We start from the raw sequence: 21,826 nt of genomic DNA, 5'->3' as shown, positions 1-21,826 counted from the left end.
TTGTTTTGCTTTTACAGACCATAGCTTTACTGTTTTGGTTCAGTCTCACCACTATCATCAGCGTTTCCAGCTCTTCAACAAAAATATCTGATAAATCCACTTTACGCCACCTGCTCAGCACCAAACAGCAGACAAACGGTGTTAGTGTCTAGCTGGTGAGCATAGTGGAGCATGTAGCAGCTAAAGAGCTGGATATTTGCCTCAGAAGTTGACTGAAAATAGACCAAAACAGAGCTAAATGGAGAGTGAAGATTGGACTTACATTCATTGGGTGGCCAGAAACACGAATGCTAATGTTGCTCTGTTTCTGCTGGATGTGTGAAACTGTAGCTGTTGTTCACCGCAACAGCTTTATAAGCTGATAATATGACAATGTTGTGTTAATAGCTTGCTGTGCTGCGCCCAAGAGGCCAAAAAATTAAATTCGTGCAAGTTTAAAGATTTCTTTTGTTCCCGAACAGTTGAGTTGCTTCTCTGATAAACTTCAAGGGCAAACAACTGATTAATTAATGCTTCTTTGAGAAACTGTGACACATTACAGCACGGAAAGTTGGCCGACGTTTTCCAAGATAAATGGTCAGGAGTGCTTCATTCTTTAAGATTTAGGTCATTGGTCATTTTCAGGATAGATAGACATAAACTAGACAGACATGACCACATGGTGTCACATTTTCACAGTAAGACTAAATAGGAAATCAGAGTCATCAGATCATCGACCTTTAAAACAGTTATGATGATCAGACAGAGAAGTGGAAAAAAGTGAAAATAGAAACAGTGTAAGTTAAAAAAAAAAAAAAAGATGGAAGATAGGAAGGTCGCTGAAACAAAAACAGTCATACTTCCTCTTCCTCTTCATCCTCCTTCTGCCCCGTCCTCTCCTCCTCCCATCTCATACCACCTGATTCTGATCACTGTGCAACTCTCATCGCTATAAAAATCACCTCCATCACCGTTGGGGTCGCACACATCACACAAGTCTCATTCTGTATGATTGGCTGAGGTGAATGAAGATATTTTAAGGGGTGAGTGCTTTATATTTAATCAGCTAGATGGTGTTTATTCCGATAAATGTTATGTTCACCTCTCTGTCTCCTGCTGCTTGTCTCCTTCTCCGGTGACATTACAGAGCTTGTGTCAGCGGAGATGTTGGCAGGTGCGTTAGTTCTGGGCACCATCCTTACAGCTTTACCAGGTAGGAGAAAAACACTGAAATACATCAGAAATTCAAATATTTTCATAATGAAGTGCAAATCTAAATTGACAACAAAGTATTTTTGTATTAGTATAAGGGGATAAGAGATGAGCTTTAATTGTCAGATATTTCTATTTTTTTCCAGATTTCTGTATCTAAAATGTTTCGCATACACATACTGTAAAACAAGTGAGAACAGTTTTTAAAAAAAATAAATTCTGACTTATAGGATCCATTATTCTCATAAGGTTCTGCAGCCAGGTGCCCTTGCCTTTACACTCAGTTTATTTATAAGTATTGATTGCCTTTTGTGCAAGGTAGTCACCCAGGCAGGCAGTTTAGCAGCACAGGATGACACCACGGCTACACATCAAGGCTCATTCCCACTGCTTCAATTTTATGTGTCACTAAATGTGAGCAGAACTGCGGTTTGACAAGTTTTTCTCCAAGGAGTCACACTGAAGGAAAGTTTTTCCTTGTGTGCTGTAGAAATGCGCACTTATTTCAGTCTCCAAGTATGTGTTCCCTACACTTTCAGTAGCCTATTTGTCAGGCATTTTGTGAACAGCCAGTCTGTGGTTATGCTGATTTGTTTGAAAACCTGAGCTGGTGTGAAAATGTGTGTAGAGATGTTCTTCATTGATCTCCTTGGTGTGTTTTGTATGGCCTTTATGCTTTAGGTGATACAACAGTTTTAGAGAACAGGTATTTACATGGATTTGTGTGTGTGTGTGTGTGTGTATTTGTCTTTTTTTAACTTTTGTGTAGGCCTATATTCAAATGTACTGTGTGTGTGTGCATGCTTCTTAATGTTTATGATGTTGTGTCCATACTACACTTTTTGTGCTCCTGCCCAGTCAACTGTACATATATGTGTCTCGTGCAGGTATCCAGAGCAGGTGGAGTGTGTCATTTTCTAGAAGAGAGATCTGTGTGTGGGCAGGAACAACTGTCACTCTGCCCTGCCGTTATGACTACCCATCAGGTATCAAAGCAATGTCTAAAACTTTTATTTTGCATTTTTATTTTTGTATTTTCTGTTAAAGAATGCTCCACTGGTTTAGCATTGCACTCCTAAAACACTGGCAGACTCATGGTGGAAACAGTGGAAACGATCATAATTGAAAGAACTGGAAATGTCGTCTTTTTTATTGCAAGCATTCTTCTTCCTTGTCCAAAGAATTGCGCCTACATTACCCACAATTTAACTCAACTTGATTCACACCACTGTACTCCAAACCCCAATTTTTTTCCTTTTTCAAACTTGTGGTCTTCAGCATATGCAGTAGTGCTCCCCAAGACCTGTAAACAGATGTGATGTGTAAAAGTTCCCCTTTAAATACTAGACATCCTTTTATTACTGTATGTCCAGCCTTTTATTTTCAAAACCTTTATGATGATAAATGAAGATATCAAATGCTGAAAATGGAATATGTATCCAAGCTCCAAGCCAACCAAATCCCTATCCCTAATCATTGATTTCCATTATCATCACTACAATTCATTGCATTTGTTACTATCATTCTGCATGCATTTGACTGGACATTCTCTCCTTTAACTTCACAGGCCACACTGTAAAGCGGGTCATGTGGTTCCGTGTGTCTGCAGAGGGACGCAGGGAGTTCACCCACCACACCGACCCGAACCAGATCAGCCTGTCATACCGCGGCCGCACACGGTAGGAGAAACACACAGTGATTTTTTAAAGCAGACATAAATGTGAAATAATGTGTAAATACATAATTAATGAATCCTGGGTTGCAGCTACATTGGGGGCAGCTATTCCAGCTGTTCAGTCCAAATTCGGGGTGTCAAACTGAGTGATGCAGGCCAGTACCACTTCAGATTTGAGACAGACCAACCACTGGGGAGATGGACCTCTCCTGACACCATCACACTTGATGTAACAGGTAGGTTCACACAAACTAAAACTACTTTAATGTCTCTGAGCTGACATGAGGTGATATGGTCCATCAAGTCCTGCGCTGCTCCCAGTCAGTGTTTTTGTGCAAGTGTGAATGTCTGTATGTATTTCAGATCTCCAGGTCCAGGTGCATCCAGCCAGGCCAGCCAACATGTTTGGATTTGGAGAGACAGTGTTTGTAAGCTGCCAGGCCAGAGGATGTGCTGCTCCAGGAAGAAGCCTTGCTCTGTACAGGTGAGTGAGTGAAATATGAGTGTGTTATTGGCTACCAAAACAGTAGCTCTAAGCCTTTTGTATAACTAAAATTAAAAAAAAATACTGTACGTATGATTTGATGCTCTGCACACAGGAACGGACTAAACCTTGGATCCTATGAGAAATGGATGATTATCAACCGCTTTGACCTACAGCATGTTGGAGAGTACACCTGTCGGCCAATCCCACCACAGAATGTACAGTCACCATCTCTTTCTCTGGCGCTGGGACGTGAGTAATCTCAATCAATAAATCAAGTCAACCAAAAGAGACTTTTCACCAAACCTGCTCGCTCATATTTTATTGTCTCCACATGCTTGCAGGAGGGTGCGTCTGGGATACTAAGATACAAATATTACACTGGTGTACTTTACTGTTGGAAAATAAAACCCTAACAACACACATGCTTTTCCAAATGGGTCAGGGCAATTGTCCAAATGTCAGAGAAAAATAATATAAAGTATGATTACAAAATTCAGATATTTGCAAAGAAGGTTTAATGTACATGTTGTATTACAACACAAAAACATCAGTAGCTAAAGCTTTGAATTCTGATTACTAGAAATGTTTAAGTAGGAAATTAGTTTGTGAATTATGTCTTGGCAAAACTGAACAGACAGTACAGGCCTGAAAATATCAGAAATGACAAATTATTTAAATTAGTTTGATACAGTGTGTACTGGATTTGCTTTTTGCATTATTAACACATCTAAACATAGCGTTAATAACTCCACTCTCTATTTTTCTGTGTCTTTATTTCTTCCTCATACTATATATCTTTCTTTTCTCTCCCTCCCACTCTCTCTCTTCCTTTCCAGACGGCCCTCGCTCCACCTCCATATCAGTCTTTCCTGTGGGGGAGGTGTCAGAGGGGGGATCGGTCACTCTGACCTGCAGCAGTGAGGCGGCTCCGCCTGTAGAAAGCTTTGCATGGTTCAAAGGTACAACACAGCACGCAACCAGTTTACCAACACGACGACTCTGAACTGACTGTTCAGTGGACAGATTCAGCCGCTGTGTCGTAGATGTGAGCTGCTGCTTGATGACAGTGACACATAGGGCCAAATCTACAAAAGGATTTCGCGGCTTGTGCGGTCGCTAAACCTGTGAAAATGAGACAAAAATACAGCGTGTAATTCACAAAGTACCTGCAGAGGGTGAAATGCACCGCAAACTGCGCTGCCAAGCAAATCGCGTCATGGTGCGCCTGTGCCATCTGCACGTATGTAAATGAGGTAATATTCATACATTAAGCGCATTTGGCAATTAGCTCCTTTCTATGCAAATAAGCCTCGTTGCAAAAACAGTCTAATTCACAAAGTTGCCAATTGCTACATGCTGTTAGGGTGGAGTTAGTAGTGTCTCCAGATAGTTGGTGTTAACTGCGCTCTCTCTCTCTCTCTCTCTCTCTCTCTCTCTCTCTCTCTCTCTCTCTCTCTCTCTCTCTCTCTTCAGATCTTCAAGCTTGTGGGGCTTGAAAGATATTGAATTGATATTGAGAGATATCAAGGGCGAAACCATCAGTCAGACATTGGGGGGGATCAAGTGGGTATAGAGAAGTAGGCTTATCTCGGACTTAAAAAATAAAAATGTCCTGACAGCTCTGATGGAGCTCAGCATTCATCCGTAAGTGCTGCTTTATTACAAACAATTCCACCATATAAAACTGGAATCTGTGTGTAACAGCTAACCTGTGTGGATGTGTAGCAGAACACAGAACATTAATTACCGTCAGATCCTAACTGATCCGGTGATAACGAAGTTACTGATGCTGCTGTGCTGCGTGCGTAAATGCGCATGGCCTCTTTCTCAGTCTCAGTTTGGAGACGCACTCACTCTCGTTTCAGCTGCTGTGTGATGCTGCAGCCAGCTGTGACACAGAGCCAGCTGTGACACTCAGCCAGCTGTGGACAACAAACAGAACTTGAGTACTGATGTTTCTGCGAAATCTCAGATACATTCAGTGACACCTGCACGACATTATTGTAAGATTCAGACATTAATCTGAAACTTTTCAGACCTGCCTGAGTCACATTAATAGCTGTATTCTGACATTTCAGTAGATTATGTTATAGATGCGAAATACTAGAGAGGTAAAAGAAGAAAAATACATGAAAGTTGGTTTGTGATTGCGAAGAACTGTGTGTGCGCACTTCTGCTAATTAAAGACACGTAATTTGAGGGTTTCGTGATCTCTACAGTTTTCATTATGGACCAATATGTGTGCTGAAATGTGGAGAAAAGCCTGAAACACTGGAAACAGACGCAAAACAAAGGAAAAGTGCACTCGTTTAGTGCACTAGTTTTCGCTGCCATGTCATTAGCGTAAAATCTTTTATGAATATGACCTTAAAAGGGGGCAGATTGCGGGTGCAAATGCTGCGCAATTCACGGTGCTATCAGCGGGCGCAATCCATTCTTTGTGTGAAGTGAGAGTCTTAAAATGATTTGTTGAAGCACTAAGATACAGATTTCTTCAGAGACCCATGAACAGTTTTGAACGTTACAGGAGCTTGGAACATGTAGATCACGCAGTCTCTTACAGACAATGATTGGTTTATGTTGGTCATTTAAATTCATATGTGTGCTAACCTGCATGTGTCTTTGTCTGCTCCCCAGACATGGAGAGTGGCAGCATCCCAGACAGTTTTAGGCCTCAACTCCACCTGTCCCACCTCAAATACACAGACAGAGGAGAGTACTTCTGTGTAGCGCGCAACTCACTGGGAACCGACCGCTCCAAACCACTACTACTCAATGTGACATGTGAGTTTGTTGATCTGTCAGTAATATCACAGGCAGGGTCTCAAACACTTGCACAGTTCAAACAGTTCAAAACTGCTTTTGCACATAATTTTAGAGCAGAATTTAAGTGCATAAACTCTGTGAATTCCCTTTGGGTTCAGTGTCTCTTTGGTGTGTGTCTCTGTCAGAGGTTACTCTGGGTCAAACTGATTAGGCAACAGCTCTTATTTTAACCCATTGTCATAATAGGAATAATCTGTCACATGGATTCATCAGGAAGTGATACAAACTCAGGGGAACTACAGAGACACCTGTCTGCTGATTTTTCACACTTTCACTTTCACGCTGTAAAGGTTAAGTGTAGCATAAAGCTGGTTTAATGTAGCTGGAATCCAATGGGAGATTGAATTTTCCTGCTTTAAAATAGTGTTGGAATCATTGTCATAGTGGCTTCATAGTATAATTACCAGCATTGGTCTCCATCCAGTTGAGATTACAACTGGTTTTTAAAATTTCTGACTTTCTGGCTTTTTTAATTAACCCACAAACATTTTAACACCAACATACAGGCATTGCATCTGTATAAAACATACAAGAAAATCCAAGTAGCAGTTACCTAAAATCTAAAATAAATACAACAAACAAAAATAAATAGGTAAAATAAAGAAATACATATATACTTCCATCTGTTCACACAATCTTAAGGCATTTTTACACTGTAATTTTCTTAGAGATTTAAAATAAAGTCTTAAATCATTTTCAAAGGTTGTAAACATCAGAGTAACCATCAAATATCTACATTTATCACAATGTTGTTGCGTAAATATTCTGATTGTTTGTGCTGCATTAAAAAAAAGCAAAGCTGACATTACCATAATGAAAATCAGAAATAACATTTTTGGTGTCCAACCATCTATATAATCTTTCTCAGAAGGTTTTGATGACATCAAAGGTGTAAAGTAGTGTAAAATAGGCAATTTTTTGATTACTTACATTAATCATGGGCTCACTGTCACTGTCTCTCTGATTAGACTCTCCAAAAACCACACGTGTGCTGGTGAGCCCCCCTGGTGACATCAGAGAAGGATCATATGTAAACCTCAGCTGTGTCAGCCACGCCCACCCTCCAACCAGCAGGTATGAGGATATTATAGCCAATATTGTTATCATTATCATAAATATTGCACAAGTCATTATCATCATCTTTAACTATCTTCTTATTCCATCTACCCATCTGTGTTTTGTTGTCTCTCAGTCTTTCACTATCTTTTCTCTTAACTCTTTGAGTTATTTCACAGTCCTATGAATCATTTTCATCATCATTATCATCGTCATCATCATTTGCACCATCATCTCTCCTGCAGATATGCTTGGTATCGTATCCGAGGTGACCAGGTGTTGTCTAAAGGAACCATCCAGAACCTGACGTTTCCATCAGTGCAGGCTCAACATGCTGGTCAGTACTACTGCACAGCATGGAACCGACTAGGATACCAAACCTCACGCACCGCAACACTCACTGTGCTGTGTAAGTAAGTAGTGGGTCCTACAAACTCCCCCAAACTATGGTTTCTCCAAACCCTCACCTTCTCTGTACCCCAGTTTCCCTTTATTTAATTTGAATTATTGTTACACCGAAATTGCAGAACACAATTTACATTTTTTAAAAAGCCTTCATAGAAACAGAATGGTCTTTCTTCTTGTTTCCTTTTCACTCCAGACCCTCCCAAGAACACTTCAGTTCTGGCTCGTCCCTCCAGTGTGGTGGATGCTGGCCGACCTTTGACCTTGACGTGCAGCAGTCAGGCCAACCCGGCAGTAGACAACTTCACATGGCACCACTTAGCTATGGACGGGGGCTCTATTCAATGTTAGCATTGTAAAAATGTGGTTCCACTAAAGGTTAACATTATATATTCTATAACCTGTGGTAAATGTCAGTAGTCAGGAAGGTGTGACGCTCTGTCTGTCAGTCTGTATCCTCCAACACTATCTGAAACAGTAAGTGGATCTCCTCCCTCTCTGTGCTCCATCGTGCAGCGTGGGGTACCAGGTCCATTCCTGTCTTCACGTTCTCTGAGGTCAGTCCTGGAGAGAGCGGTCAGTACTACTGTGAGGCCAGGAATCGAATCGGAGTCCACAGCTCTCCTGTCCTCACTGTACGAGTCAGAGGTACATAAAGATTCATGCATGGTCACTTCTTTATTTTTCAGACTTCTTGTCTGTCTGTCTGTTTTGGTAAAATAGAGGGAGAGCCTTTTTTGTTTGTTAGAAAAGTTCTTCATTAAAGTGAAGATTCTGCCAATGTCGGCCTCTCAACAACTTTGGCCCAAAATTAAATTTTGTATAGACATTCATGGTCCCCTGAGGATGAATCCTACTGATTATTGTGTTGGCTTGGCTTCCTCTAGCTCCATTAGATTGACATTTTGAGTTGAATTGTCAACAAGTTTTGGACGGATTGCCATGAAATATGGGTCAGATTTGTGCCCCTTACGATGAACTGTAAACATTTTGGTGATCCCCCCTTCATCTGCACCACTATCAGATCAAACTTATAGCCTTTGTCCAATACTTTTATTAATGACCTAATTCCGGCAAAACTAATGGCATTCCCGTTGGCCTCAGCTGCACTTTCAGTTTGGCATTAATTAGCAAATGTTAGCATGATAACAAATGTAACTAAGATGGCAAACATGGTAAACATTTTGCCTGCTAAACATGAGCATGTTAGCATGTAGATCAGAGCACCGCTGTATCTAGGTACAGCTAGCAGCTTGCGTGGCTGACTCTTGCTGAATTTTGATATGTTTAGCCATAAACATTAGCTATGGTGTTTTCCTTGGCATCATTTGGCAACCAAACCTAATGGATAGTTAACATATTTTTTATGCATTTTCTCCTAATACCCTTTGTAGGTATGTAGAAATGTGTGTAAAGCCATCCTGGCTCTTGCTGCTCATTTTAACTACTGTCTGTCAATTCCAAGCAATCTACTACTGGTGCTGTTATGTAAAATATATACTCCATGAACCCTAGCCATTTTTTCCTTGGAAAGAGCTACCCAACACTAGGTAGACCAACAAATGCAGCAAACATAAAAACATTTATGAAGACGTTATGCTGAATTACTTTTGCTACCAGCAGGAAATTGGTGTTTCTTTGCATGATAGATAAGTAATGATGTGATGAATTATCTGTCTTATTATCTAAGCATTGCCAATTATTAAGTAAAGCTATTTCAAGTAGTTTTATGTGCCTATAAACACACTGTGACCAGCAGAAGGGAGTTTTGTTGCATGGGCACCTGAAAACTGTTGGACAGAGGATAAGGGTCATACTGGCATCTGCAGAGTGTATAACAGACGTTGGGATGATCTATAAATATCAGCCTGCTGTTGTTTATTTAAGTCAGAGAGAGATCAGCTAGATGTCACTGAAACATCAAGCAGCGACATCTCTGCAACACTGGGGCAGTGAGCAAACAATCAATAATACCATCTCCTGACACATTTTGATTACATCGCAAATACAACACGGCAATGTGCTTAATGGGGAAACTGTGATGGATTTCTACTTTAACAGTGCACATTTTTTTGACAGGAGATTTTATGCTGCAGCTGTATAGCAACCTCTGAGGCAGAAATGGGTTACAATGGAATTTTTAATGTGGTGATTTTCATGAGTTGTGAAGGTGTCTGAGTTACATTCACACTCAGTCTGGAAGCCATTGTGGTTCATCTCTGCTCACAGCTGTTCTCTGACACTCATTTACTGTAGTGGGTTGTGAAATGGCTTTTGAGTCATAATTCATGCCACTGTCACTTTTAGAAGTGTTATAGAAGAGATGAGGTGTCACTGACCTAGAGAAACACCCTAGCCTCCTTTTTACATCTATGTTTCTGATTATCTCGGACAATGATGAGAAAAATTAAGTTTCAAGTGCTCATCTGAGATTAGAGGAGAGATATTTTTATAGGTCCCTCTATGTTTGAAATGATGAGTGATGAAACCTCCTTGTCACTATCCCAGCAGGAGGTCTGGGTTCTGGTCTTCGTTGTGTATGATCTCATGATTTTTGTTCTTCTATGAGTCATGGTGAGTCATGTAAAGCCCTCTCACTATGAGAGAGGAGGTGATGAGGTGTTGTGGAAAACTACTATTTGAGTCTAGACAGCTGAAGAAGTGAAGTTAGATTTTGAAATCAGAACTGGAAACACAAGACATGAGTCTAGATGCCTGCAAGATGATGCACATCTCTTTGTCCGTTCATCTCTTTCTCTGTTTCTATTTTTATTTCTACTTTGCTTTTTTAAATCACTATATTTCCATTTTTATTGATGTTGTGTCTTCTCTCGTCCATCATTTCCATCAGGTCGTCTAAAGGTCATTGCCTTGGCATCAGCAGTAGGCGTGTCTGCTGGGCTCATCACTCTGACTGTGGCCATTATGATCAGGTGACAGGAAGTACATTGCTGTATACTGCAATATGTGCTATTTTTGTATTCTCCTACATAATTTTTTTTTACATTTTTTAAACCTTAATTTTTTTCATGCTCTCAGAAGGAATTTACAAGAATGCTGTATCAATTATAGCTTGATGTTGAGCTAAGCATCTTTTTTTTCATTCCCTCTGTGCCTTCACAGTAAGAACATGCACAGAGTGGACATGGAGTCAGTAGAAGTAGCCAACAAGGTACAGTAATTATTGTTTTATTTCTCATTCATCCTAAAATGATTCAGCATCTTCTTCTTTTTTTTTCTTTTTTTTTTTTTGCTTTGCCTGTAGCTACTGTAGCAGTTCAAATGACAAAACAAGCACAAAACATGGTTTTAAATCATGCAACATCTCAATAAAGTCAATGTATTTTCTATGATGTGCCATTATAATTCTCTGTTTACTAAAAACAAGCCTGTGTGTGTGTGTTTGTTTGTTTGTTTGTGTGTGACCCCAGCGTCCGTCAGTGACAGCTGACACCATGTTCTATGAGTCAGCCCAGCAGACCTTCCCAGTGAGAAAGGTCAAGATGTCCGACATACTAGTAAGCAGCTCAGTGCACAATTTGAGACACCTGCATAACTATAGAAAAGATTGACGACATGTCACAAATTCTGTCTCTTTAAAAATGTATCTGTGTGTGTTTGTGTATGTGCAGGAAGAGCCTGAGGACTTGAGTGACAGCTCCCACCCAGCCATCGTTCCTCTTAAGGAAGCTCCACCAATCACAGAAGTTGAAAATCACAGTCCCGCCCCCAACTACATCACTGTCCACTACTCCAGGTTGTCCAGGTACCATCCTCTATCTCTCTCTCACGTTCTCCTGTCATCTTCTCATCTCATGTAGTTCACATGCTGTGTTTAATTTGCCTTCTTTCGCTCTCCCTCCTCCCTTTTCATTCTGTAACTCTCTTTTCATTGTCTATCTTTATGTACACCATCTGTCTCCCTACAGAGCTGTTGACAACAGCAGCAATGTAGTCAAATTTATTTTACAGCTATTGTCTTCTTACTGTCTCCATCCTTCTTCCTTCTTTATTCTCTTGTCGTCACCTTCTCTTGAGTCTCTTTCTTCCCGTAGCTCTTTCCACTCCTTGTCTTTTCCGCTCTTTCTTCTGTGTTTTCCACCATGTTCTCATGTTTACTAGTGGACGATAAAACTCTCATCCAAGTTTTGAACATGGAACATGTTTACAAAAAAATGTTTCTGGAGCAAAATGAAGACTTTGTGATTTGATCTGAATCAGATGTCAAGATGAACTCACGCAGTTGCTGTTTGTCATTGATGTTGATTTAGTGCAGACCAGGTGCAGGTCCACAACCTGCCAGTGGGTGGTGATAAAAAACCAAAGGATTCTTCCAAAGTTGTTTACACTTTACTGCCCCAGCCTCGCCACTGACCTGGAGGAAACAGCCCTTCAGGTATGACGCATTGCTGCTTTAACTGTTGTCTTCTACAAACCTTTGAGGCACAGCTCTGTCTAGTCTTGTTGTTGCTGTCTATTCTTTTGTTGGAATCGGTCTCTAGTACGTACTGTACATAGGCCACACATAGGAATGTCGTAATCACTCAGTTTTTCCTATTTTTCAAATTTCACAAACTGACTGTGAGGTGATGAAAGGTTTTCTCTAAGTGTAGCCTGATACCTCTGCATCCATACAGTAACTGAACAAAGATGTGCAACTGAAAGCTAAAATGCCTTAAAATAAAGGAGAAAAAATTAAGTTGAATCCCTAGAATTAGCCAATTTATTTTGATTACAGTATGCACCAAATGTGGTCCAACAATGAAACCAGTAAGTAATAAAGGAGCAAAGTAAAATTAAATCCAACCACCATGGATTTTTTTTTTGTTTTTGTTTTTTACAAAACTAATGAAATTGAAATTAAATTTTAATGTAATTTGTTTCTATTTTTGCTCTGTTCCTCTTTCATTTTCAGCATGTGAATCAGTCACTTTGCTCCTATCCTCCTATCAGGATTGTGGGACAGGACCCAAGTCTGAGTGAACTCTGGAGATGCCTTACGCTGTTCTGGGTTGGACATGTTGTTATAGATTGTCCACGGATCAGCAGACCGTAAAGGCAACATGTGGTCCTGCTGCTGAACTGTTTTGCATGTCTTTCCCTTTTTTCTATGCATCTCACTACAGTTTGCTGTCTGATTAAGTCATATAAAGAAAAAATGAAAAAAGTAACATCAGCACTGATAGTCATTTTGCTTGCATCTCTATCCGCTGTACAAATTATGTCTACTGTTGCTTTTTTGGATGATACTTGACTCCTACTTTCCAATTATGTATGTGTAGATGATACAACGGGTTGTTACACTGTTGCTATACTGATGATCATTTGTATTCAAAGTTAACTGTCTCCCATAAAAATGACAGTACACTAAAAGACATATTAGTGGGGAAAACATGTAGAGCATTATTTGGCATCTATACAGAATATGAAATATTTCACACATATCAATCTCCCCACTGTATTCAACAGTCTTCTACTGTGCAGTACATAGTCAATGGGCTTTTTTTGATGGCTAATACAGCAGCATTAGTGTGTTATAGCTTGCCTCCATTAAATTAGTCTTTTCATTTTTATGTAGAGTAAGCAATAATGCCAGTTTGTTGTTGTAGTTTGTTAAACTGCTGAAAAAATAGCATCTCATATCTTGAATACCTGTTGCAAGTTTTATAGTTCACAAACAATCACCAGTTTTGACAGATTAAGGTAGAAAGTATCAGTAGAAAGGTTAAAGAGATACAGTAAAGTAATTTGGATGAATTTAATTTTAAAAATTATTTTTCAATCAACCGAACATATGCCAAACTAACTTAATAGCTTTCACATCAGATAAGGTGACTTAAAGGTGTTGGTATGCTGGGGATGTAAAATAAGACAAGAAGTTCTGACAGTATATGTTTGGCTATTTAGCAAGCGTTGCTAACATGTTTTAATATGTTTGCAATAAAGACATTTTTTTTCCTGTATTAAATCCATAGCACACTACTAATTCGAATATTAAATCAAAAATGTTCTCTTTCTACTGCTTCCCTTTTTCTTTCTGTCCTCTCTTTTCTGTTTTTCTTATTTACAACTAATAGTTACATTTTTTTGACATCTTTATAATGCAAATAAATCTATTGCAAAGAATTTACTTCTACAGAAATCTATTTAATCTACCTACTTATCTCTTTATATGTTGATTGACTATTTCCTCTTTTGTGATTACACATGACTGTGAATTACACTATTTCATTACACATTTGAGAACTTCCACAATGACACTGATTAGCTCATGAGGGCACTGTGTATATGTTACAATCACCTCAGACAACCCTTCATGATCTTACGAAACTTGGGGAAATCAAATATTACTGCTCCATATTCAAAATAATACTAACTGCCATTAAAGTTGCAAACCTACTGGCCTAAAGGTCTCTGCTTGACAAAAACAACCAGACAATGACTCATCATCAATCAACACCAAACAAATTACTAAAACTTTTTCAAAAATTTCTGAAATGATCTCTCTAACCCACATGTTGCAGAGGAAATGTTTGGTGCAATAAATGTGACACTATCATGTAATCGTGACATTTCCTGTCTTGATGTGGACCTGCACTAGAAATATTTGGTGATGGGATTCGCTGAAAATTCTTATAAGACAAAAACATACAAAATCATATCATCTTTTGACATCTGGTGAAAATCAATCTTCAAAGATACGAGATAATTGTAAAATCTGTCCACTTGAAAATTAAATCAAATCTCCTTAATCATCTTCTTGGACTGATGATTCTCTGTTCCTCTTTTTACTCATTATCACTCATCTCCTACCAGAAAGCGATGAGGAGGTTCATGGAGCAGAAGAGAGGAGAGAGAAAGAAAAAGTAAAGGTTCATTTGCTCTTCCACCCTCGCAAACAATCACCTGCCACTGATGTCAACTATAGTTACAAACTAGAACAAATACAGCAGACCTGAGTGAAGAGTTAACTCTTCTGTCAGTCATGTCAGATGCTTTTAGAGCCCTGTGAGTCACAAGCCAAGTTTAAAAGCAACCAAGATTGTGCTGTACTGTGGTATAACGGTGCAAAATGCAGTGTAAAAAAAGGGGGAAAGGGAAGTATCTGAAAGTCATCATCGGTCAACACATCATGCATGATGTAAAAAAAAAAAAGAAAGATGTGAAAACAGGAAAGTCTCTCATTAAACCATATAATCTATTTAAAAGTAGTGTTTATAAATCAGGCACATTGACACATTGACAGCATACAGTAATTTGATTTGCGTTCTGATGCACAGTCCAGTAACACCACCCAGTGGACAAAGATGTTTGTGATGACATTGTGAGACCAGCTTTGTCTGAGATGTTGCCCACAAATGACAAAGATGCAAAGCAAACAGTATCTAGACATGTGCAGGTGTGACTGTTAACAAAATGTTTCCGTTATCATTTTTTGAAATAGTGTTCAAAGACAAATGCCTAATATCTAAATCAGGATACCAAAAAGAGAACACATTGCTTAGGTTTTTATGAAACTGAGAGAAAAAATGTCCTTGTCAAAAATCTCAATCACATCCAGTCATTTCGTCTTGAGGGTGTGTTTATTTTTAGTTATCATACAGCTTTATTTTATACGCTCTCTGTCATCTTTTGGATATTTCAGCCCCCAAAGAGCTCAAACCCCAAAATTGTCAGAAAACTCTCTGTGCTGTGTGCTGCTGGATACTGAGCATATACTGCATCGCCTGTCATGTGTTGTGTGACAGATCCAGTCTTGTTTCCCCTCATATCCCAGGTACGCGTGTTTGTGTACGTGTGTGTGTGTGTTCAGACTCAGATCATTTTTTCTAAAGCTTTCCAACTCTCTGAGTGCATCACTGCATAGAGGAAGCAGAAAGGGGACACCCTCCCACTTCTGCTTTTCAGTCCACAAAAATTGTCTTCAAGCATTTACAAAGCAATAAGTCAGCTTGCTTTAGTTGGTGAGTATTATTAAAGTAACATTTATAAGCAACATGTCTATTTTTTGTTTTACATTAATCTCAGTGCTCTGCTGTCTGCCGACTGAGCAGTAATGAGCTGTGTCCTGTGTCATCATGTTACAGGCTGATTTTAATAATGATGGAAAGTTGGATTCTGATTGTTCTGGTCGTAATGCCAGGTAAGGAAACACATTTTTTCTTAACAATGTTACTTTAATACGTTTCTGCTAGAACTCTGACATACAAATACATACATTTAATACAGTCTAATTTGAGTTTTAATTCATTTTATTACCAAATGTTCATGGACAAAGAGCTACAAGTCAAGTAACATTCTGTAACTGATATTAATGATAATAATAATGATTGATAATATTGATAAAACACCTATTTTATTTTTCACCAAAGGTGTCTGGAGTCAAAACTGGAAGGTGACCTTCAAAAATCAATGTGCTATACAAGGGACATCAGTTGTTATAAAGTGCAAGTACAGCTACCCTTCCCATCATGTTGTTAAATCAGTTCACTGGTATAAAGCCCTGCCTGTATCTGGCACGTGGATGCTGTTCCGTCTATCCAGAAACTTTAGATATGTAGGTGACTCCGTTAGTGACTGTAGTCTGGAGATCAAAAATGTGCAACACACTGATGAAGGACGGTACTATTTTCGTTTTGAGACATCATACAACAGATGGCAAAGCAGATCATATGCTCAATTGTCTGTTAAAGGTAAAGATTTTCTAAAACAAAATAGAAATAAAAATCTAATCTCTCATGAATTGAAATGATTTTATTAAAATTAATGTGCTTCTGAATCTGTTTCTGGATCAGAGTTGACCACCGTTGTGGAGCCGAGCACTGTGACAGAAGGAAATAATGTCAGCCTGACCTGTGTGTCAGGTTGTCCCACACAGACATTCATTCATTCATTCATTCATTCAGTCTGGTTCAGAGATGGACAACCAGTAACAAATCCAGCCTTCCGGGCCAGGAGAGAGGATGCTGGGCGGTACTACTGCGCTGTCCGAGGACAGGAGAAGGTCACATCTGCCCCTGTGGCTCTGAATGTTCAATGTGAGTACAACAAAATATTTCAACACTCCACTGTTTGGCTTTTTTCCCAGCAGACATTGATCTGTTCTACTCAAACAGTGAAATGACAGTGTGACAGTGAGGCAGCATGCACAATATCAGGATCCTGAGCCATTAATATTATTATTTACACCAGTGCTTTTCCTACAGTGACATGTTAAAATGTCTTCAATGAAAAAGGCCTACTGTTATGTTACAAGATGCAGATTTACTGTGTCTGTGGGCCTAAAAGTTACCATTAAACTTGTCTCCTCCCTTGTGTTTACATCTCTTTTGTGAATATAGTCAATTTATTAAATGAAATCCACAACTGACCAGTTTTCATCTAACTATTCTAGATATAGGGGGGAAGATCATTTTTAATCAATCTTCATATTGCCTTGATGCAAAAATAATTTCCTTTTATAGGACAATAAAGATCTAAACTGAACTGAATAGAAAGACACAATATACATTAAGAATACATTCATTTTTGGTCTGTGTCATGTAGACATTTTGTATTTTTCTTCACGCAGTGACTTTCTCTAATGAGAGCTTATTTTTCTTTTTGTACCAAACTCCACTTTTCATTATGATTTAGTATTGATCATCAAAGTTAATTAGCTAATTCTGTACCTAAACGTCCTAATCTTCTCTCCATCAGATGCTCCCAATAATGTAAGATTGTCAGTGAGTCCATCGGGAGACGTCATCGAAGGAAGCTCAGTGACTTTCAGCTGCAGCAGTGATGCCAACCCACCTGTGACACAGAGTGGATACAGCCTGTACAAAGACGGACAGTTAGTCAGTTCAGGACAGACTCACGCCATCGCTGTCATCCAGCCCAGCCACAGTGGACGCTACTACTGTCAGGCCTGGAATAATATCAGCTGGAGGGGCGTTGAATTTATTAAATCTACCGAGATTAACCTTGAAGTCCAGTGTGAGTGTGCTGAGATGTTGCACTGAGAAGTCTTGTATGCCTGTGTGTTAATTTGTTACTCAAACTATGCTTTGAATACCAGCTCAGAGAAAAGATTGCTGCATTCAAGAGTTGTCATAAATTCATCCATGACAGCAGGAAAAATACAGTGCAGTTTATTTGTCAACTCTGAGCACCAAATTGTCTGTAGTGTTTCCTGATATTACTTCAGTCTGTGGCTTCGGTCGACTTCCTACTGACCCTGTCTGTTTTCTGCTTTCAAGATGTGTCAAAACATTCAGACAGGGCACAAGTTTCAGTGGGGAGGAAGTGCTACAATTTGTAAGACGGATATATCTTAAATGCATGATTTAAATATTGTGGGTTAATGAGCCCTATAATTCAGTGATCTCCAACCGTTTTGGCTTGTGAGGCCTTAAAATGAAGGAATGTCAAACTGTGACCCCTCATCACAAGTTGTAGCCTTTAGATGTGAGTTTAGTTTAACCAAAGAGTGATTTTCATGTCCCAGATTGGTTAATTTGAAGGACTTTTAGAGACAGAATGCAGTATTTCACTAGCAAAAGGCAAAAATCTGAGAAAAGTCTGGAAGAAATATGTACACACGGGCATTATAGAATTTTTTTTTTTTCTGTTTTATCCCTTCAATCATCTAATTTATCCCTTGAGTCCTCATGTAACCCCTCAGATTTACCTTTGCTTCTCAACCAGGGGTCCCTCAGTGATAGTATTGCAAGAACAAGTGTTATTCTTGATTATTTTGGAATAAAACTGTTAAACATGACATGATGTTTGCACTTTTTTTCAGATCATCCAATGAACGTGACAGTTTCAGTGGATTCACCAAATGTTGTGGAGGGCAGCAGTGTGAATCTGGTGTGCAGCAGTCCAGCTAACCCAGCAGCAGACAACTACACCTGGTACCAGAGGACAGATTCTTCCAGCTCCCAACTGCTCCATGTGGGCTCAGGACAGGTGCTGTCTCTTCCCTCTGTGGAGGCATCCCACACCGGACTCTACCTCTGCAAGGCCAGGAACCGCCTGGGAGAAACCAACTCAACCGAGGTTCTGCTGACAGTGGAAAAGAAGAAAGGTTTGTGTCACTACTGTTACTGTAAAAAAATAAAATTGTTAGATTGTTAATTGTATCCTCAAAAGAAAAGCATTAAGTGACTCATCTTTATCAACTACTGCTATATCTTAGCAGTTTCAAATTTATTTGAAGTAAAGAAAGGAAGACATGTTTATTTATATGACATATTTCCAGATGGCAGATGTGTTTATTTACATGACATATTTCCACCTCATCAACAGTAATCTAACTGTATTATGTGTTTCTCCTCAGGTAGCCTGTTGTTCCAAATCTTGTCTGGCACTGGAGTCGCTCTTTTTATAGCATTTGTGATCATTCTTCTTTTGTTCTGGTAAGTCCATGACAAAGAGAGTGAGTGTGACTGACTGAGTCATATCATTACTACTGTTAGCCGCTGACTTATACATGCATCTTTGAAGTTTCTCTGCATCTCAAGGCATGTTCTTGCAAATGTTGTGTAACTTTGTTGAGCTGTTTTGCCCAGTGTTGTCATAGCTGCATATGTAATTCACGTGTCACGTGTTTATATTCCATTGCTGCTTTTACCCACTTTCTCAATATTTAAACATGACGTGGCTCAGTTATATTTATATGTTGAAAACAGAAGTTGCACCATTTATTTTACTGTAACTTGCACTGTGAGGACCAAATATGAATAAAAATATGAAAACTGTCATTAGTAACTAAGCATTTAACATACTATTCCTTATATTTTTTTCCACATACTAATCGTTTTGTAATGCTCACCTCTAACACAGTGAAAGAAAGCTGTGGTTAGTGAAAATACAGAGTGTGTTCATTCAGTAACTGTAAAATGTGACAATACAAGATTGAGCAACAAATTGGAAATTTCTGTTCTGAGTGGAGTGACAGTAATGTTTCTCATATATTTTCATTAATCTATTTTTTGTCATCTTGGTAGGGTGAAACGAAAGACCCATGCAAAGAAAAAAGTGAGTACATCCAACTCATGAATTTGATTTTATGTCTTCTGATTAGCTGTTAGTGATTGAAGGAATGTTTGAGTTCCCGCTTAAACTCACAACTACAACATAATTTCATTCAGCAATAGTCCAGCACAGCCAAAAAAAAAGCTTTAAATGTTTAATGATCTGTTTTTAAAAGATATGAAGTATCTTGTATTGTTTTTTCTGTGGTACTTTCTGTATTATTCATTTTTCTTACTGACCTCAACTTCATTTGATTTTGCGCAGTAATACAACACCAACGTTGAGATTCTAGTGGAATTACAAGTACCTGTGAAAGAAAACCTCTTGACTTTTGTTGTGTTCCCTCCAGGCTGTGTTTGACGTCAGGAGTAGTGGAAAAGGCTCCAACTCTTCATCCACTGAAGATCAATCTAACAGCATTTACACTTTCCCGTCATCTCCTCCACCTGGTCCAGCTGCTCAGGACTTCACTCCTCCTTCACACAGGAACCCAAACCATGAGCATGATGTAAATGTGGAGCACAAACATGAATACTCAAATTACATAATGCCACTCACAACAATCAAATGTCTGCAGATTCTGAATAAGCTGACTTCTTTCATCTCCTCTCAGGGCAACACTTCTTGTGAGGACGAGGTCACCTACTCAACAGTGACCATCAAGCCCAGAAACCCAAGTCTTCCACGTCACATGAACAGCAACGCCCCACAGCAGTCCTGGTAGGTTCAACCTGATCACAACACTATAATGTGGCTCACTAGTGTCACACATAAAGTACATATGTGTAGCCTTTAGTCACAATTACTCTACAATCTCAAGCAACCGTAATGAAATAATATATTATCAAAAAAGAACAACCTTTGACCTTCACAGGGAAAAAGGAAACATCTCATTGACTTCCATCTAAAATAAAGTGTGAAAAGAGTGATAGAAGTGCAGCTTGTAGACAAACATTTTTATAAAGTTATAATTTGAATATCCTCCAGTCATCATTAGGATTGTCACGGGAATTGCAGGAATCACAGAGGAAGCTGCACAGCTGCAGTTTGATTAATATTCATTTGTACTTTAATGTTCTCCTCAGGTCCACAGCAGGAGAGAACGATGACTCTGTGATCTACGCTACCATAGCTAAATCCAGCTGAGTCTGATTGAAACCTTTCACTCCTTTGAGCAGTTTAATTATCATCAAGAAACATATGTTGCTGTATCTTGTCATGTGGTGTCTAGTAATGACAAGTTCAAAGATCAATTTTGATGGGAGGGTTACAATGAAATCTTGGTGCATGTACAATAATCTTGAAAAAAGTGTTAAAGAGTTCAAAAAGTATTTATGCTATTCACTGTATTATTGTGTTATTATATTGTTTTTGCAAGAGTTTTTGATAGTTTGTACAGTTATATTTACTGAACACAATGTAGATATTTTACCTTGAATATTTTTGAGACACAGAAGGTAAAATCCTGTTTTGATGTAGTGCTATGTCAGCATTGATATAAAACATTAGGTTTCTGTTTTGGATAATGTATACTGCAGTATAATTATTCTGTACTGCAGTCTGTACAGTAAATATTGCAAATGTATAAAATAAATGTAGTATCATTACAAAATCACTATGGAACTTCTTTTTAATTGAGGCTTTATTTCGATACAATACTAAAAGTAACAATTTACATTTTACATATAGCACTACAGTCAGTAAAAATATTTATTTTTCTAGTACACATTGTTATAAATGTACATACATTCATATTATTTCACTGTTATTGAACAGTATGGGACTTTGTGACTGCATTTACACAAATAATACAGCTTTTTTAGTATTTTTTGAGTCTGATTTGTCAGAATGGACTAATTTTCTCTTCATGTGTGGATCCAATAAAAAAATACTCTTCACTTTTATGTATAAGTTATTGCCTTGTAGAAGAAATAAACAGTAGTATAGAAACCTCTTTAATCGCAACCATACAAGTAAGCAACAATCCAAAAACTTAACATACTGCTGAAATGATTTTTTGTGGTATATGTTAAATATGAGGAGGAACAGCACTTCTAGTATATAATACTACACTTTGCTCATGGATGAGAATACATACTCAGTTAAGGTGAACTTTGGTAATTACAGGTAAAGTCTTTTCTGAGAACATGATTATCGTTGTTATT

At 38.7% G+C, this 21,826-nt stretch overlaps 2 protein-coding genes across 3 annotated transcripts; both read left to right on the top strand.

Moving 5' to 3' along the window:
* The first annotated feature begins 870 nt into the window (after window positions 1–870).
* Window positions 871–13,671, top strand: si:dkey-33i11.1 (sialoadhesin). 2 transcript variants are annotated; one of them, XM_044359376.1, is made up of 19 exons: window positions 871–1,022; window positions 1,127–1,192; window positions 2,079–2,177; window positions 2,759–2,870; window positions 2,957–3,102; window positions 3,230–3,350; window positions 3,466–3,602; window positions 4,190–4,312; window positions 5,991–6,137; window positions 7,148–7,253; window positions 7,481–7,644; window positions 7,837–7,986; window positions 8,157–8,288; window positions 10,492–10,573; window positions 10,764–10,812; window positions 11,072–11,158; window positions 11,273–11,406; window positions 11,912–12,036; window positions 12,556–13,671. In XM_044359376.1, the coding sequence occupies exons 2-18, from the start codon at window positions 1,144–1,146 to the stop codon at window positions 12,012–12,014; spliced, it is 1,941 nt and encodes a 646-aa protein (XP_044215311.1). In that variant the 5' UTR covers window positions 871–1,022; window positions 1,127–1,143; the 3' UTR covers window positions 12,015–12,036; window positions 12,556–13,671. The 2 variants fall into 2 exon arrangements, with proteins under 2 accessions (XP_044215311.1, XP_044215310.1); XM_044359375.1 differs by having other exon boundaries at window positions 871–1,192.
* A 1,776-nt stretch (window positions 13,672–15,447) lies between these two features.
* LOC122987681 (B-cell receptor CD22-like) lies at window positions 15,448–21,200 on the top strand. The gene is made up of 11 exons (XM_044359686.1): window positions 15,448–15,604; window positions 15,728–15,783; window positions 16,013–16,333; window positions 16,436–16,678; window positions 17,340–17,618; window positions 18,427–18,711; window positions 18,964–19,042; window positions 19,634–19,664; window positions 20,011–20,169; window positions 20,275–20,381; window positions 20,747–21,200. Exons 2-11 carry the CDS (start codon window positions 15,741–15,743, stop codon window positions 20,805–20,807), a joined length of 1,608 nt encoding a protein of 535 aa, XP_044215621.1. The 5' UTR covers window positions 15,448–15,604; window positions 15,728–15,740; the 3' UTR covers window positions 20,808–21,200.
* The last annotated feature ends 626 nt before the right edge of the window (window positions 21,201–21,826 follow it).

The sequence above is a fragment of the Thunnus albacares genome, chromosome 8 (assembly GCF_914725855.1).
Source record: "Thunnus albacares chromosome 8, fThuAlb1.1, whole genome shotgun sequence".
Classification (NCBI taxonomy): domain Eukaryota; kingdom Metazoa; phylum Chordata; class Actinopteri; order Scombriformes; family Scombridae; genus Thunnus; species Thunnus albacares.
This window is presented reverse-complemented; position numbering and strand designations above follow the sequence as displayed.